Below are 18,806 nucleotides of genomic sequence, written 5' to 3' on the forward strand. Positions count from 1 at the left end.
CTAAATGCTACTTGCATTTACACTTCTTCAATTACACCTCGGATGAGTCTGGAAATATTGAATTCATCCCAAAGTTGAGTATTTATCATAGCCTTCACTGTGGGTATTGTAACAGTGAAAAGTATTACATAATAACTTAACTGGCTACTTTCCGTGTACACTATACACGCTTGGTTGCCACTGACTTCAGGGAATAACTATTTGTTCTTCCAAACATCTTGAGAAGAGATTTGTTCTGTACAACCCTCTTCTTAATTATTACGGCCTGAAGCCTCAACCAAAACAATGCGAAGACGCCCCACTGTTCAGTAGGCTTTGCTATCTTCTACAGTTCCTATGTTAATAATCTTGGAGTTATGTTCAATCCCATTTATCATAGAAACATTGCTCAAATCAGACCAATGATATCTGCAGCAGATGCAGGGATGCTCATCCAGGCATTGATATAATCTAAACTAGGCAACTGCAATGCAGTGTTCTTTGGTTTACCCAACTCCACTAGTGCAAGCCTCCAGCCTGTGCACAACGCCGCTGCTAGACTCCTAACTAGAAGCAACACATTCAACCACATCGCTCCCTTTGTCTCCTCTCTCTGCTGGCCTCCAATTAATGTCGGATCAGATCGATAGAACACCCTGCATAGTGAAGCACCATCCTACCTGAAGGACTGATCATTATGCCCTATTGAGCGTCTCGTTCCCTCAGAAGCTGGCCTTCTTTCCAAACGTTACAAAGAAATCTGCAGGAAACAAGCATTCTCCTATCAAGGGCCCTATGTCATGAATAGTCTGCCAACCTGTAATCAGAGAAGATGACTCTGCTGAGGAATGAAAAATCGTATCAAAGCTTTAGTTAATTTTCTTTCATATTGCCCCTTAGGGTTGAATTGAACCCTACAGGCCACCAGTTTGAGGGGACACAGTGACAAACGTAATGAGATTATATTGTATTGTATTACGCCATCCAGTTTTACAAATCGTATATGTAAGCATAGATAACCCATCGTCCAGTTCCGGTGTGCTCAGAGTTTTCTGAGTGTGGTCTTTGGTCCAGAAAACCCGCTGAAATTGTCTTTAGGGCCCTGAGATGAAAAGCGTTGAAATAACCCTACAACTGGATTATCCATCTATACAGCTTTCTTTCCCTCTTTTAATATTCCCAATGTTCCCTTACTCCACAAGTCAACGGCCACTCTTAATGTTATTTTTCCATCGTTCACTTTGCCCACTTAATTTCCCTCCTCTGCACTAAACCTTTTTTAGTCCCACACACATTTATGTTTCCTCTGTCATCCATTCTGCCCTCCATCACAGTTTTACACTCTTTTTCCTTTCATTATTTTTCCCTTCAAAATCCTCTCTCTCTCTCTCTATCTCTCTCTCTTGCTTTTTCTCTCCTCTCTCTCTCTCTCTCTCTCTCTCTCTCTCTCTCTCTCTCTCTCTCTCTCTCGCTCTCTCTCTCTCTCGCTGTCTCCCCTCTCTGTCTGTCTTTCTTTCTCTCTCTCTCTCTCTCTCTTTCTCTCTCTCTCGCTCTCTCTCTCTCTCTCTCTCTCTCTCTCTCTCGCTCTCTCTCTCACTCTCTCTCTCTGTTTCTCTCTCTCTCTTCTCTCTTAGCAGTTTTTTTCCCACCATGCTTTCACCCCTCACTCCCCTTCCCTTCCACTCTTCTTTCCTGTCATTTTCTCAACCTGCCACTCGAAGCCCCTCCTCCCTCCCTCCCTCTCTCATCCCTCCCCCCCTCACTCGTTAATTCTCCCTTTCACTTCTTTCTCTCTCTATTCTCTTTTACCGTCCTCTCTCTCGCTCTCCCTGCTTCATCTCCCTCCCTCTCTCCATCTCTCCCCCCCTTCCTTGAGCTCTCCCCCACTCGCTCTCTCCCTCTCCCCCTTCTCCGTCCCTCCCCCTTCTCCTCTCTCACACCACAGTCCACCTCCCCTCCCTCTCCCTGCTCCATATCCCTCCCTCACCTCCATCTCCCTCCCTTTCTCCATCTCTCTCCCCCCTCCCCTTTCTCTCTCTCTTCTTCCTCCTCCCCCCTCTCACATCCCAGTCCACCTCCCCTCCCTCTCCCTGCTCCATCTCCCTCCCTCTCTCCATCTCTCTCCCCCTCCCCTTCTCTCTCTCTCCCCCTCCCTCTTCCTCCTCCCCTCTCTCACATCCCAGTCCACCCCCCCTCCTGAGTGTGTGCGGTGTGCCTGTGATCGGCTGGAGGGGCACTCTGGACTGCGCTTTCTGGACAGTACTTCACCGTTTCCTCTCCAGGCTCTCTGAGGACACCGAGCTGCAGGATCCTCTTTGTTCCGCAGAGAAGACGTTGAGGCTTGTGACTCAACTCTAACCTTCCCCGTCCTGCGGGATCTCCCGGGGGGAACGCTACGAGCCATTGCTTGTTTCCTTTTGAATATATAGAATTGAAAGAAGGACAATGTTTTCACTACTCCTCTTCACCTTCGTGGGTGAGTGTGCAGGTCAACCGAGATACGCGGTGCAACTTCGGCGCAACAGTGCCAGCGGTTTTAGTTTTTATTTTCTGCATGAGGTCATGTTTGTCGTTCTACCGACTGTTGGTTATGATTCATACTAACCGTTCTCTCTCTCTCTCTTTCCCTCTCTCCCTCTCTCTCCCTCTAACTTACTCTCCTCTCTCAGCCTCGGTCTGTTCCCAGAGCAAGCTGCTACCCGGCTCCTGTGACTTTGAGTCCAGCACCTGTGGCTACACTCCAGACACACACTTCAGGAGCTGGACCCTCAACAAAGATGGTAATTTCACTCTCTCGGTCTCCATCAACTGTCTGGTTCATGAATAGACACTCTCGAACCCTAACCCTAACCCTAACACTGAGGTTTTGTAATCTTTTGTGGCACCACACACTGCTTTTGTCTTTTTTGTTTGCTGCTGCGGTTGTGTAAGTTGTCGCTCGACAAGTGGATGTGGAAGTGGAAGTTGTCAGTGCGTTCTGCCTTTATATGTTTTGTTTCGCTGCACCGCGGCTGTATGTGACAGTGTTTGGTGCGGCGGGGAATACTCTGTTGTAAACATTTGTGGAAGTTGACGTTTGACAAGTGGATGTGGCTCTTTTTACGTCGCATTGGACGCTAGAAAAAGTTTCCATCTGGAATGCATTGGCTCTGATGGTTGCAGGAACATCTGCAAACAGTCAGGGGAACAGACTTAGGTATTTGTCTGCTGCAGTCTGGATGAGCACCACAAGGTAGTAAACAATCCTGAAAATTAGCTCATAATACCTGAGATTGATATTATATTTGGTGAAGAAAAAGGTTTGATTAATATAAATAAGGCCTTTGAGGCCTGAATATTCGTGATGATTTATTTGACTTTGTTTAAATATGCATAAATAAACTTTAAATAATGCATCTTTATGCATTATCCTGCATTTTGTTTGGCTGCCACGTTGAAAATAATTTCAATTTATAGTATGACCATGGGTTTTTCTGCACAAATGACAATAAAACACTTTGACTTTTCCCTTGAAATGTGCACGGCAGATGAGAAAACACTGGTCTTAAAACACTGTGCTACTTGTAAACCAGAGGAGAGAGAAGTGTTCTTCCAGAAGTCTGTGTTTCTGTGTTACGCACTGAAAGGCTGAAAACAGAAAGTGGGCTGCTCTTTCCAACTCTTCCTTTTTCCATGGTGACACTTGTTATATAAAAGGTCAGCATAGTAAATTGGTTAAATATGCCCCCTTCTTAAATAAAATTTAATCTCTCTCTCTCTCTCTCTCTCTCTCTTGCTCTCTCTCTCTCTCTCTCTCTCTCTCTCTCTGCTCTCTCTCTCTCTCTCTCTCTCTCTCTCTCTCTCTCTCTCTCTCTCTCTCTCTCTCTCTCTTGCTCTCTCTTGCTCTCTCTCTCTCTCTCTCTCTCTCTCTCTCTCTCTCTCTCTCTCTCTCTCTCTCTCTCTCTGCTTTCTCTCTCTCAGATTCAAATTCAAAGTGCTTTATTAGCATGACAGTATTTGAATACAATATTTCAAAAGCATAATCAAGTTATGCAAGAATAATTGTACAAATAACAGGTCATAATAATAACAACAATAATAACAATAACAACAATAGCAATAATAATAACAATAATAATAACTCTCTCCCTCTCTCTCTCTCTCTCTCTCTCTCTCTCTCTATCTCTCTCTCTCTCTCTCTCTGCTTTCTCTCTCTCTCTCTCTCTCTCTCTCTCCCTCTCTCTCTCTCTCTCTCTCTCTCTCTCTCTCTCTCTCTCTCTCTCTCTCTCTCTCTCTCTCTCATTGTTAAGCATTTCTCAGGAGTAGTAAAAAGTAAAATAAATAAATCTGAAAAGTCTTGGGGAAAAGGTCTCAGGTCTTACTAAAGCATCTTGTGCACACGTGAGTGGTGTGTATGCGAGTGTATGTGTGAGTGTGCAAATGTGCATGTGTGTTTTTATGAGTGTCTGTTCTGTGATCGTGGGTGTGTCTTTAACAAATGTGTACATGTATTGGCAGTGAGGTAAGGTCAAGAATATTTCAACAGCAACATATAATGAAGGACAGACCATGATGATGGAAACAACTTGACTTTAGGAGGAGGAAAATAGAGCAGTGAAGGGAAATACTGCTCTATCGTAACACAAATGATAGTCAAAAGCACATTGACATCGGATAAAAAGGGTAGTATTGGTGTAGTAGTAAGTAGGTAAGTAAACAAACAGACAAAATGTCTATAGTGACAACATGAAATGATAGTGCATGTGCTCCATTCTGGTTGACGTAGGTAAATAGCACTTAGATCATCAAAAAGTTATCAACAGCACATCGTGTTACACGTTGGAAAGATAAATGTTCGACAGAGTACAACAACGTCAAAGTATTTTAGCCTGTATTATTTCTTTAAGCTTAGCTGCAGCGGTATATCGTGCACCCAACTTCATAAACCTGAGAGATAAACATCATGGCAGTGTCTCCTGTTATTGCAGTGCATTGGTCAGTCCTGATCCAGCTCTTGCAGCCTTCTATGGGATTATTTTGGAACACACTGCAGCTACTGGACTCCAGCCTTGTGTTTTATTTTTCTGCCCTTATTCACTCCAGTGAGGGACCACATGTGATGACATAATCAACAAAATAAATAACATCATACATCAATTAAAATGTTAACATGTGTGATTTACATCCAAGAAGGATGTATATCCTGATTATGTAAAACTCCACATTAAATGCACATGGTGCATGCAGCTTTGAAATGTTCCTGTCTATCCATTCATCCATTGACAACAAAAAAGAAAATCCGTAACCACTCAAAGGTTTTTTTTATAAAAGCCTTGTTCAGAACCAACCAAAGAGTAAGCCTGGCTTTCTGCTTGACAGCAAAATGTAAACAAACATCACAACAATTGTAAACACCCTTTCCCATGCGAGCACTCCCTTCCCTGCAATACCTTGACCTACGACCTCTCTTGTTTCTCCGTCTCATCCGTACAAACTCTGCGTTTCCTCAAAGCGTGCATCTAGCGTGACATAGATGTATTATAACTTATAAGGTGTATATAACTATGGCGTTGCTTCAGGGGGAAGTGTTTTTTTAAGCATATGAGCATTGATCGTGTGTTGATGGTGTTGTGTTGATCGTGTTTTTATGATTGTGTTGTGTTGATGGGGTTGTGTTGATCGTGTTTTTATGATTGTGTTGTGTTGATGGTGTTGTGTTGATGGTGTTCTGTCGATCGTCTTGTTTTTATGGTGTTGTGTTGATTGTGTTGTGTTGATGGGGTTGCGTTGATCTTGTTGTGTTGATGGTGTTGTGTTGATGGTGTTGTGTTGATGGGGTTGTGTTGATCTTGTTGTGTTGATGGTGTTGTGTTGATGGTGTTGTGTTGATGGGGTTGTGTTGATCTTGTTGTGTTGATGGTGTTGTGTTAATCGTGTCGTGTTGATCGTGTTGTGTTGATGGTGTTGTGTTGATGGTGTTGTGTTGATGGTGTTGTGTTGATGGTGTTGTGTTGATGGTGTTGTGTTACTCGTGTTGTGTTGATGGTGTTGTGTTGATGGTGTTGTGTTACTCGTGTTGTGTTGATGGTGTTGTGTTGATGGTGTTGTGTTGATGGTGTTGTGTTACTCATGTTGTGTTGAATGTGTTGTGTTGATGGTGTTGTGTTACTCGTGTTGTGTTGAATGTGTTGTGTTGATGGTGTTGTGTTACTCATGTTGTGTTGATGGTGTTGTGTTGATGGTGTTGTGTTACTCGTGTTGTGTTGAATGTGTTGTGTTGATGGTGTTGTGTTACTCGTGTTGTGTTGAATGTGTTGTGTTGATGGTGTTGTGTTACTCGTGTTGTGTTGAATGTGTTGTGTTGATGGTGTTGTGTTACTCGTGTTGTGTTGAATGTGTTGTGTTGATGGTGTTGTGTTACTCATGTTGTGCTGATCGTGTTGTGTTGATGGTGTTGTGTTGATGGTGTTGTGTTACTCATATTGTGGTGATGGTGTTGTGTTGATGGTGTTGTGTTGATGGTGTTGTGTTACTCATGTTGTGTTGATGGTGTTGTGTTGATGGTGTTGTGTTACTCGTGTTGTGTTGATGGTGTTGTGTTGATGGTGTTGTGTTGATCGTGTTGTGTTGATGGTGTTGTGTTGATGGTGTTGTGTTACTCGTGTTGTGTTGAATGTGTTGTGTTGATGGTGTTGTGTTACTCATGTTGTGCTGATGGTGTTGTGTTGATGGTGTTGTGTTACTCGTGTTGTGTTGAATGTGTTGTGTTGATGGTGTTGTGTTACTCGTGTTGTGTTGATGGTGTTGTGTTGATGGTGTTGTGGTACTCATGTTGTGCTGATCGTGTTGTGTTGATGGTGTTGTGTTACTCGTGTTGTGTTGATGGTGTTGTGTTGATGGTGTTGTGTTGATGGTGTTGTGTTGATGGTGTTGTGTTACTCGTGTTGTGTTGATGGTGTTGTGTTGATGGTGTTGTGTTACTCATGTTGTGCTGATCGTGTTGTGTTGATGGTGTTGTGTTACTCGTGTTGTGTTGATGGTGTTGTGTTGATGGTGTTGTGTTACTCATATTGTGGTGATGGTGTTGTTGATCTCCTGCCCCTCAGGCCGCTTCGTGACGGTGGACACCGCCTCGGAGGGGGAGCACCAGGAGGCCCCAGAGGAGGGAGGCGTGGCGGCCCAGCGAGGGGAGGCCAGCGCCAGGGGGGTGCTGCTGAGCCCGGTCCTGGACCAGGAGGACTGGAGCTGCCTGAGGCTGGTGTACCAGATCACCGGGGCGGGCGGCCTGGAGGTGCTGCTCCGCAGCGAGGGGAAGGGCTTCGACCGGCCCCTGTGGAGCAGCCAGGCCCCGTCCGACAGCTGGGTCATCTCCAGCATGGACCTGCCAAACACCACTGAGCCCTACAGGGTAAACCGCTAGCAGGGGCTGCTCCTGGATTAGCCTTTGGTGTACATTTTGTTTTTTTTGTTTTTGGTTGGGTCTTGTGAATTTGTTTTGGTTGATTTCTAAAATGAGCCACACCAGTGTCTTAATACTCATACAGTCAATAATAATCAATAAGAATAACAGGGTGACAAGCACGCAAAACCAATAATACTATCAATAACAATGAACAATCAGTAAACAGAAGGTAGTGTTTAAAAGCGATGTTGAAGAACTTCCCTATCTAAATAAATCATCCCAACCGGTTTGGAGACAAAAAGTACTCGCTCAGCAGACCCAGTAGCCCTGTGTATAGTATGTAGGTCGATCCAACAAAACAAATGATGTAGAGGCCCAGGGTTGCTTCCCTTTGTTTAAAAAGAGACGCATAAAGGAGTGAGACGAGACGGTGATAAATGAATGGATGCCTTCACATGCACATGAACTACCGCAGGCACGCACGTGCACGCATATACACCCTTGTATAAACAATTGTTTGAAGAGTACTCTTTGTTGGTGGTGGTGGTGGTGGTGGTGGTGGTGGGGCTGGTGGTGGTGGTTGAGGTGGCAGTAGAGGTGGTGGTGTAGGAGTTGATCACTGGTGGTGTTGTTGGGGGAGGTGTTGGTGGTGGTGGTGGTGATACTGGTGGTCTTGGAGGTAGAGGTGGTGATGATGATTGTGGTGGTGGTGGAGGTGGTTGTGGAGGTGGTTATGGAGGTGGTTGTGGAGGTGGTGGTGATGATGATGGTGGTGGTGGTGGAGGTTGAGGTGGAGGTGGTGGTGATGATGATGGTGGTGGTGGAGGTGGTGGTGGAGTTGGAGGTGGTGGTGTCGGTATAGATGTTGGTGTTGGAGGATGTGTTGGTGGTGGTGATTGTGGGGGTGGTGGTGGCAATGGTGGTGGTAGTGGTGATGGAGGTGGTAGTGGTGATGGTGGTGGAGGTGGTAGTGGTGATGGAGGTGGTAGTGTTGATGGAGGTGGAGGTGGTAGTGGTGATGGAGGTGGTAGTGTTGATGGAGGTGGAGGTGGTGGTGGTGATGGAGGTGGAGGTGGTAGTGGTGATGGAGGTGGAGGTGGTAGTGGTGATGGAGGTGGAGGTGGTGGTGGTGATGGAGGTGGTGGTGGTGATGGAGGTGGAGGTGGTAGTGGTGATGGAGGTGGAGGTGGTAGTGGTGATGGAGGTGGAGGAGGTGGTGGTGATGGAGGTGGAGGTGGTGGTGGTGGAGGTGGAGGTGGTGGTGGTGGAGGTGGAGGTGGAGGTGGTACTGGGGATGGTGGTGGTGGTGGTACTGGTGCTGGGGGTGATGGTTGTGGAGGTGGTGGTGGAGGTGATAATGCAAACGCCATGATGTTATTGAAGGGGGAGGGGCATCTCTGGACTCAACAAGGGGTCTCCTCACCACATAAACACAGAGTTCAGACCCGGGTGAAGTATATCATCCATTACCTCGCCTAAGAGAGGCCACAGCGAGGGCTCCGGTCGATCAGTCACACTGCTGTGTTCTTAACATGGCCTTCCAGACCTCTTGGCTGGGTTGCTCTTTGCAATGAATATGGAATTGAAATCTTTAATTCCACCAATTAAAGACCTGGTGTTTTAAGCTGTTTTTTTTAAATAATGATTCACTCAAATAGTGTTTGCTGCTTTTTGAAGTCAAAATAGATAGTGAGGTGGATTACCTTACATTATATGGGTTTATTTGGCAGATGTTCTTCATCCAAAGTGACCTCTACGCAAAGCTCTGAACAATCATTGCCTTCAATCAATCAATCAATTGATTTATATAGCACATGTTGCCTTAATACTCATGTAGTTAATAATAATTAACAATAATAACAAGGTAAAAAGTAAGTAGAACTAAAAAAAACATCAATAGCAATCAATAACTAAGAATAATCAGTCAATAGAACGTTGTGTTCAAAAGCCATGTTCAGAAAGAGGTTAGTTCCCTGTCAAATTGATGAACTCAACCAGTTTGGAGAAAATGTCCAAAATGTAGTCAAAATCAAAAGAGATCGTGATTTGGATTAAGTTACATTCCTTGTTTGTTTGGCAGAAGTTTTTCATCAGTGACGCTCTGAAGAAAATCTCTGAACAATCATTGCATTCAATCAGTATTGGAAGAAGGACCACTCTAAGGGCTGCACAAACACACATCTAACAACATCCCAAAGCACTGCAAGATATCTGCAGGGATCAGAACCGGGGGAGTCATATAAAGAGAATGCACACACCCTCAAAGTGCAGACAGACCCATGCATACACAAACCCACAAAAGCACACAATGAAAAAGCACAAAATACACCTGATGGTCAGCACAAGATCTTTTTTAACACCGCAAATTCAGCCAAATCTGCAATACTAATATAAAGCTCATAACTGCAACATGCCAAGGGTGAAACCTGGCAATAAAAACAGAGAGTTAAAGAAAAGGAACAAAAAGATAAAAGACACAGCAGGGATTCAGCTCAAGACAAACTGCATACGACCGTGGTTTAAAAAGTTTCCAACCTCAACTTTGAACTTTTGTGCATCTGCTTCCACACAAGTAGTTTTTAACCAATCAGCATATGCCGGTAATATCCATGTCACCGTGTACGTAATGGCATCGCTCTTCTTCACACTAAGTGTTTGGCTCCTTTATATACAACAAATACCTACTGATGAGCTTGTGTTGATCATGATGTGTTGTTGATGTTAAGAAGAAGAAGAAGAAGAAGAAGAAGAAGAAGAAGAAGAAGAAGAAGAAGAAGAAGAAGAAGAAGAAGAAGAAGAAGAAGAAGAAGAAGAAGAAGAAGAAGAAGAAGAAGAAGAAGAAGAAGAAGAAGAAGGAGGAGGAGGAGGAGCTTACATCCTAGCTTACTAGAAGCAGAAGGTTACCACACAGTAACACTGTGTGGCATGAACCAACAGGAGTTGGTAGGGCCCTTTCCTTAGTCCTCTTGTATGTATGTTTTGTGCTGGTAGGTTTTTGAGGATGGGTTGTGTGTTGGTTTGACATGTTGACACGTTATTCCCGATGTGTACTTCGTAATGGGTTGCTGCTGTGTTGATCATGTCGTGTTGTCTTCATCAGGTGGCCATCGATGGCAGTCCCGGGGAGTTGCAGGGCAGTAGCGTGGCCATCTTTGAGATCCACATCAGTCCAGGATATTGCCTGGGTCAGTGACATCACTCCGGGACTCATCACTCCAGAACACATCTTCTTTTGATTTACACCATATGCACAGCCTAGCTGTGCTGTTATGCATCTCTCACCACCTCCCTCCTTCATTTTCTTTTTGATCTGCCTCCCTTCCCCCTCTCTCTCCCTTTCCCCTCTCTCTCTCTCTCTCTCTCTCTCTCTCTCTCTCTCTCTCTCTCTCTCTCTCCCTCATTGAAATTCAGCTCAATTCGAAAGAGCTTCATTGGAATGGAAAATAACAGACACATTGCCAATGCATGTTGTTTCTTTCCGTTTAAAGGTTGATTTATGAGACGCATGTTGTTTGTCTTCCTGTGTGTAGAGTGTAACTTTGAGGAGACCCACCTGTGTGGCTACAGAAACCAGTGGAACACCAACGTGAACTGGTACATAGGAGGGGGGGTGGCTGTCCAGAGCGATCTGCCAAGCGATAACACATACAGCAAAAAAATCGGTGAGTGACGTTCTATAGCTTCTGTGATACCTCTGCTTCTCTCTCTATTGCTCATTGTTTTCTGCATCCCCATGAAGGATCCATGTGCATTATTCTATAGTACTAAAAGGTACCATGTCATTTTGTGCAACTTTGCACTTTGCAACATCACATCGCAATGAACGCCTCCCTTTTGGAAGCATAAGGAGCATTTTATTGTTAATTATTGTGTTCATAGGAATTTCATTGTCATGTCATTTATCGTGAAATGATTTGTCACCATGAGATGACAGTGTTGTGTTTGAAACTGCCAAAGCATTTCTCAGGCTAGACAGGGCATCTGAAAGCTTCCTTCCGTAAATCAGTTTATCTTCCGTCAAATATCTCCAATAACAAAACAGGAAACAAGGCCTAACTTCCCCACAGTTTCTTTTTGGTTTCCGACCCAGGCTCTCTGCTGTCTCCTAGTAGGGTCTCATAGTAGGACTGCTGGATCAGCAGTTCTGCTGTAACATAGTAGGACTGTTGGATCAGAAGTTCTGCTGTAACATAATAGGACTGTTGGATCAGAAGTTCTGCTGTAACATAATAGGACTGCTGGATCTCAGATTAGCATTACTGTACACAGTGCTGCAAACCATGTTACTAGAGAACCAAACCCAAGTAATTAGCCAAACAAAGCTAGCTACAGATTGTTTCCTACAGGGAATATACTGGTCTGTCTATGTGTGGCCATGTTTTCGACCCCACATCCTGTCTGAGAAACAAACGTGCACAGAGTTGAGATTGTTATTTCTCCACCATTAGTCGGCACAGACCAAACAGAGCTGGACTGCATTTGTCGATCGTGGACGGATTACTTTTATTCTAGACATTTAGTGATTGACATACATTTAAAAAATGCAAAAACGTGTCGTGAAAAGTGAGATAATAGAGCTTTAGTTATCATAAGAATATATGATAACATCTGTCATATTTATACGATCAATCAGTATAATACATGTTCATTTCACATCATACACTTAAGCTGATACGTGGTTAGTTACAGTCAATCGATCTGTACGTCTATACAGCAAATACGATACAAAAAAACACAAGCATAATCAATGACCTCATATCGGACATCTCTTCGTAGGCCACTTCATGTACGTGGACTCCATCTATGCCAAGACCTTCAAGGAGGTGGCCAAGCTGGTGTCGCCCATGACGACCGTGCCCATGTCGGGCTGTCTGGGCTTCCAGTACCAGCGCGGGGAAAAGCCCGGGAACCGGTTTTCCGTGTACACCCGGGACCAGCTGGGCCAGTACCAGGAGGTGTGGAACGCCGCCTCGGAGAACCAGACCAACTGGGCCGCCGACCCCTCTGAGTGGATCCCAGTGCAGGTGGACGTCAAGGCTCCGTACCCAGTACAGGTCAGTGGAGAGGGGTCTGTCTATACCCAGTACAGTTCAGTGGAGCGTTGTCTGTCTATGTCTATGTGTGTGTGTGTGTGTGTGTGTGTGTGTGTGTGTGTGTGTGTGTGTGTGTTTATTACATTATGAGTATATATATATTAGAGCTGTCAGTTAAACGCGTTATTAACGACGTTAACGCAAACCAATTTTAACGGCGTTAAAAAATGTATCGCGCGATTAACGCAATTGTTTTATTAAAAAATATATATATATTTCTTTGGCTCAAAACAAAGAAGCAGTAGCCTGACTGCTATGTTCAAATGACATTTGTTCAAAGCAGTCGTTTAATTGCACTATAGGCTCTTTTTTTGTATCGTCCTGTTTTGATCAGTATATGCCAATGTTGTTATCAATAAAAAATCATTTGCACAAGGCAAGCCGATGCACTTCACCATGTTGATAAGAGAATTAAAATGAGAAGAATTATGGGACAAAAAAATCAAGGGATATTTAGCATAGAAAAATAATTTGCGATTAATCGTGAGTTAACTATGACATTAATGCGATTAATCACGATTAAATATTTTAATCGCTTGACAGCTCTAATATATATATATATGCAAACACACACACAGACACAACTCTGGTCTCAGCGTGTGTCTGCATTCGTGTTTACCTGTGTGTGTGTGTGTGTGTGTTTGTTTGTGTTTGTGTGTGTGTGTGTGTGTGTGTGTGTGTGTGTGTGTGTGTGTGTGTGTGTGTGTGTGTGTGTGTGTGTGTGTGTGTGTGTGTGTGTGTGTGTGTGTGCGTGCGTGTGTGTGTGTTTACATGCGTTAGGTGGTCTTTGAAGTGGGGTTCAACAGTCAGCGCGGGGGTCGGGTCAAGGTCGATGACATCACCTTCTCCTCCGAATTCTGCAGCGCAGACACTGGTGAGCTACGCTCAATAGTGATCTACAACCACTGGTGAGCTACGCTCAATAGTGATCTACAACCACTGGTGAGCTACAACCACTAGTGAGCTACAACAGTGAGCTGCTAAAAACAATTCAAGGCTCTCAAACTTTTGCATATCAATTGAAATTCCAACTGTGTCCTTCACAGAGCCGACCTTTGACCCTTCCATTGCGAACTGCGACTTTGAGTCTGGGCTGTGCCACTACACCCAGGACACCAACCTGGGCTCGGCCTGGAAGAGGGAGGCCGTCAAGCCCAACCTGTTCAGGGACGGGGACCACACCACAGGGGCAGGTGGGTACATCTAGCTCCCCGGCTAGCTCCACATAGCATGGCGTGTGGGCTTTGTTCCTGCCCGGGGCTGAGGACTCTTGGCCCTTGGATAAAGTCCTTTGGATCAGCGGGCCAGATGTCGCTGGCTGGAGCTGTACCCGGGAATATCCCTGTTTTAAAGAATATGATTTTTACCTCAGACATTATGTTGACGTATGGGCCGCAGAACTGCAAATGTCCCCATATTACCATTTCTGGTTGCCTTACTTTGTAAAGTTTGAAGCGTCCCCAAATGCCATTGCTGGATTCATGATATTCACTGCATTAATCTCGTGAGTTGCAAAACATGATGCATGTTTGAAGCCGACGGGGTTGACAACACCAAAGACGTGCGTGCAATAAACTGAGATGAATGCCAGGTGCAGTCTGGGAAACCAATCCTCCCAGCTTTGCACACGCACCAAGAGGAATCTGGGACCTCTGAGAGAGAACAGAGATGAGCTCCTCTCTCTTTCCGCAGGATCCTTCCTGCTGTCCCAGTCCAGAGTGACCCCTGGCTCCAGACCGGGAGCCCGTTTCAGCTACGTCAGTCGCCTGGTCAGCCCCCTACTCCCTGGGAACATGAAGTACTGCCTGAGGGTCCATTACTCTCTGAGAGGTGAGCCGAGTACTCTCTGATATACTGCACTCTGAGGGCTCGGGGAAGTACTCTCTGATATACTGCTCTCTGAGTGGTGAGTGAAGTACTCTGATGTAGGACTATACTCTCTGAGTGGTGAGTGAAGTACTCTCTGACATAGTACTCTCTGAGTGGTGGGTGAAGAATTCTCTGACATACTGCTCTCTGAGGGGCTAGTGAATTACTTTCTGACATTTATACTGCTCGCCGTGCGGTAAATGAAGTGTTCTCTGAGACAGACTGTCAGACAGAGTGGCTGTTTTGAGTTTGGTTGATTGGGTAATAGCCTACTTGCTGATCCTCCGTTGATTTTTCTGAGACGGATGGCGGTTGATTGATTGATTGGTTTGTTGATTGATCGGTTGGTGGGTTGAGTTGATCCATTGATTGAAGTCCTGTCGAACGTGTTTGTAAGTGCAGGTTTCAGCCAGACGGAGCAGGCCCTGGTGGTGTACCTTCAGCATCAGAGCAGCAAAAAGCAAGAGAAGGTCTGGACCCAGGGGGAGAGGTCCAAAGGCATCTGGATCGCCAATGACATCACCTTCCAGACCACACAGCCGTCCAAGGTCAGGCTCTTAATCGTACACGTTGCGCCTTGTGGACGCCAAACAAAATAAGCCTTTTTGGGTGGGTTCCTCGGAAACAATCGATTGTTGATTAAAGCGTGCAAGACGAGGCAAGGAGGACACACATATTTCGACCACATGTATGCGTTTAGTTTGCGGAGGGTGACATGCTGAACTAATAAAGAACACTGCATTTTACATGATTCAATGATCATCTGGAAATGAGTCATTCCGAAAAAAAAAAGCTTTAAAATATCCTAATGTGTACTTCCATGAGCAGGGTGGGAGTACATTATGGTGGTGTTGCCTTCTGGCCACTTGCTCATTAAATGAAAGCTGTCATAGGACAGGCTTTCATGAATCGGTTTCATTCTGAACCGATACATCACTGCTTGCATAAAATAGCCTACTACTTGGATAAAATTGTTATCTACTTGGATTAAATAGCCTTCTTCTTGGATAAAACTGTCTACTACTTTGATAACATAGTCTTCTTGAGAAGAAAAATTCATCAGAAATAAAATAGATGTATTTTAATGCAGCACAGTGGTGACACGAAAAAAACAACTATTGTTTTTAATAATAATAATCATTGTGATCCTAATTAGTATCGACTGAAGGACACACTGAAGATATCATTTGTTATTAAATAGTCTTGATCAAAGCTTTGTACGTTTGTCCACATGTGTGGTTATCATTAGATGTACACATCTGTTTCTGAGGGTGTCCGTGTGTGTGTGTGTGTGTGTGTGTGTGTGTGTGTGTACGTGTGTGTGTATGTGTGTGTGTGTGTGTGTGTGTGTGCGTGTGTGTGTGTGTGTGTGTGTGTGCGCTGTGAAGCTGCTGTTTGTCAGCATCTGCAGGAGTTTCTGGGACTGTGGCTCTGTGGCGTTGGACGACATCAGCCTGAGCCTGGGAGACTGTGAGCTGAAGGCAGGTGAGAGGAACCATCCATGACCCATTCACCTCCATTCAACCCAGAGAAACCTTTCGCTTCTCTCTGGTGGCCGCCTGTTTGGGTCAAACAATAAAATGTACATCAGGGAAAAGACACATCTGCACTTGAGTGTCACCTCGTTCCCGACGTACTCTCGTCAGGACGGAACACCTGGCACGGTGTGATTCAAATGTCTGTTATTGGCTAGAGAGAGAGAGGGTGGGACTTCCCAGCATGCTTAGTTCAGAGGCAGCGATATCCACCTCAGCTCCATGGGTTTGGCTGCGATGGGCGAGAGAGAGGATGGGATTCCGATAGAGGGATATCCACATTCCATTTGATTTAGTGTCCGGATATTGCTTTGGCAAATAATTCGACAAACAACTTCACTCACACGGTTTGCCTTTAAGTCATGCCAGGAATTCATAGATATAAAAATTAAATGTAGGTCTAAGGTACACCAATTCCTTAGATTTGTTACATATAGTGGTTCTTCTATCATATTTTTTTCCAAGAATATATTTTCAATATAAAATATGAAACTATAACAAAAAAAACATTAAAAACAAAAGAAAAAATACCAACGCAGCGATGATCCTGTTACTCTTACCTCCTGACCCACCGGCGACCCGCTGGGTTTGGAGCATTAGTTTCTGGCTCGTGTTTTCAAAGGCAGCCATACAACAGCTACAAGCACAGTGTAATCATCCTCTGTGGTTTCTGTGGCGCCGTGGCCTATTGTTCTTCAGGGAACTCGACTCCCTCACCCCCATGTGTTCCTGGTTGTGGCTCTCTCCCTCACAGGGCTGTCCCTGTCCGTCCCCGGCCACTGTGACTTTGAGGCGGGCCTGTGCGGCTACGCCCAGGACAAACGGGGGGACGCTGGCGACTGGATGTGGAGGAGGGGGTCCACCCCGACCTCCTACACCGGCCCCAGAGGAGACCACACCACGGGACTGGGTGAATACCCCGCCCTCACCACAGATCTATAGAGCAGTATAGTCAATGTTATCTGTGAATGAATGCTGTATATATGAGGGGGACAACATCTATAGAACAGTATAGCAAATGTTATTTATGAATGATGCTGTATGTGTGATGGGGACGACATATATTTGAAGCAGTATAGTACATGTGTTTATGAACCGATGCTGTATATCTGACAGGGACAACAGGTCTTTAGAACATGGCTTGGTTGGGACAGGTTATGCAGATCTACAGGACAATATAGTAAAGGAGTGAATGCTGCACAAGTGACAGGGACCTATGGGAGAGAAGCGTAAATGTTATTTATGAATGGATGCTGTATATGTGACACTGACAGGGACAACAGATGTATAACACGTGGTCATTTATGAATGAACTCTGTCCCCACCACAGGCTACTACTAAACACGGAGGTGTCTCCCATGCTGTTATTTATGGATGAACTCTGTACGACCAAGTGTTACGACTAAACATGACGGCGTCTCCCATGCTGCTATTTATGAATGGAGGCCACTCCCACGCTGTGATCATGAATGACCGCTGTGTCCCCACCAGGCTACTACATGTACATGGAGGCTTCCCCCCTGGTGCCGGGACAGGGCGTGAGGCTGCGTTCGAGGGCCCTGCGGGGGTCCCACCTCCCCAAGTGCCTGAGGTTCTTCTACCACATGTACGGCTCGGGGGTCGGGGAGCTGCGCGTGCACCTGGCCCGGGACGGGGAGGACACGTTGCTATGGAAACGCGCGGGGGAGCAGAGCGTGGCCTGGCTGCGGGCCGTCGTGGAGTACCACTCGGACTACCAGCATCAGGTACAATATATATATATATATATAATATGTATAATAATAAATATAACATATATCCCCTCATCAGCATCAGGTACATTATAATAAAGAAAAAATTAAAATTTGAAGAAGAATATTGTATTGATATAGATACAAATAGAAAGGTTAATCCCGTTTTTAAAACAATGGCAACATAAAACATATTGAGGTGTACCTCAACAGGTGGGTCACAGCACGGTAGAGTTTGGGACCCCTGCTAAATGCAATGCTAGCTCAGAGAGCTGGGGTCATCTTTCTCTATGCTGCACACAAAGTAACACTTTAACATGGCTGACCATGGGGGCTGTACATTGTTCATTCAACACACAAAGTGCAGTGAGCCTATAGGGAGGGTCTGACCGAACCACAGGTGTTAAACATGCTTTTATTGACTCCCTAGATCGTGTTCGAGGCCACCAGAGGTTCATCAGTGAGAAGTGACATCGCAATTGACGACATCGTCGTTGAGAACGGACCCTGCAAAGGTGACTCACAACAAAGAACCACCCAAATTATAGCTTCAAATCACTAATATGTATGTAGGCCAATTTTTATTATTCAAGTATATCGTAATTTCCATCATTTTTATATGCATTTTCTTTTTCCTCCTAATAGAAATCGAGATCCATGTGGCAAACGGAAGCTCAAACGAGATCGAGTAGACTGGAGAGACGAGACGAAGTCGGGGGAGAAATGGAAACCTAGGGATGCATGAGCCTGAAGAGTTTTGCACATGACGGACAAATCTTTTTTTTTTCTAGCTACTGACCCTTCTGGGTGACAAGCAAACGTTGTAAATGTTGTTCATGCCGAGCTGAACACAGTAAGCCAAAGCATTCATAAGCGTTTTGAGGACGAACCCGTCCTTTCGCCGGGTAGATTAAGCTGTTTAGTGCACAAACCTTTTGTTTTAATTTAGTCATAGTAAGCATTCCCTTCTGCATTGTAACCACTGAGGCCAGTGAGGGTGTGTTTAACTGTGTGTTTGAAGATGCATTAGATTAATGCTCCTTGCTTCAATAAACATGATTGTTACTCAACCCCAATGTCAGATGATTTTCCTTACTCTGACATTCTTGCCAAGTTGTAAAAACAGACCACCAAAACAGACTTAGAAGGCCAAATTTAGATGTGTTTTGTAACAACGGCCAGTGAACTTCCTGTGAGCATGGTCCACCAAGTCCTCCCT

The 18,806-nt window shown here is 44.9% G+C and overlaps 1 protein-coding gene across 1 annotated transcript; it reads left to right on the plus strand.

Annotated features, from left to right (window-relative positions):
- The first annotated feature begins 2,149 nt into the window (after positions 1 to 2,149).
- LOC132456005 (MAM domain-containing protein 2-like) lies at positions 2,150 to 18,657 on the plus strand. The gene is made up of 15 exons (XM_060050140.1): positions 2,150 to 2,455; positions 2,649 to 2,759; positions 7,065 to 7,366; positions 10,461 to 10,545; positions 10,891 to 11,022; positions 12,137 to 12,414; positions 13,234 to 13,327; positions 13,500 to 13,646; positions 14,146 to 14,283; positions 14,725 to 14,870; positions 15,711 to 15,807; positions 16,612 to 16,767; positions 17,349 to 17,602; positions 18,018 to 18,102; positions 18,233 to 18,657. The coding sequence occupies exons 1-15, from the start codon at positions 2,425 to 2,427 to the stop codon at positions 18,277 to 18,279; spliced, it is 2,103 nt and encodes a 700-aa protein (XP_059906123.1). The 5' UTR covers positions 2,150 to 2,424; the 3' UTR covers positions 18,280 to 18,657.
- The last annotated feature ends 149 nt before the right edge of the window (positions 18,658 to 18,806 follow it).

This window comes from Gadus macrocephalus, chromosome 4 (assembly GCF_031168955.1).
Source record: "Gadus macrocephalus chromosome 4, ASM3116895v1".
Lineage (NCBI taxonomy): Eukaryota > Metazoa > Chordata > Actinopteri > Gadiformes > Gadidae > Gadus > Gadus macrocephalus.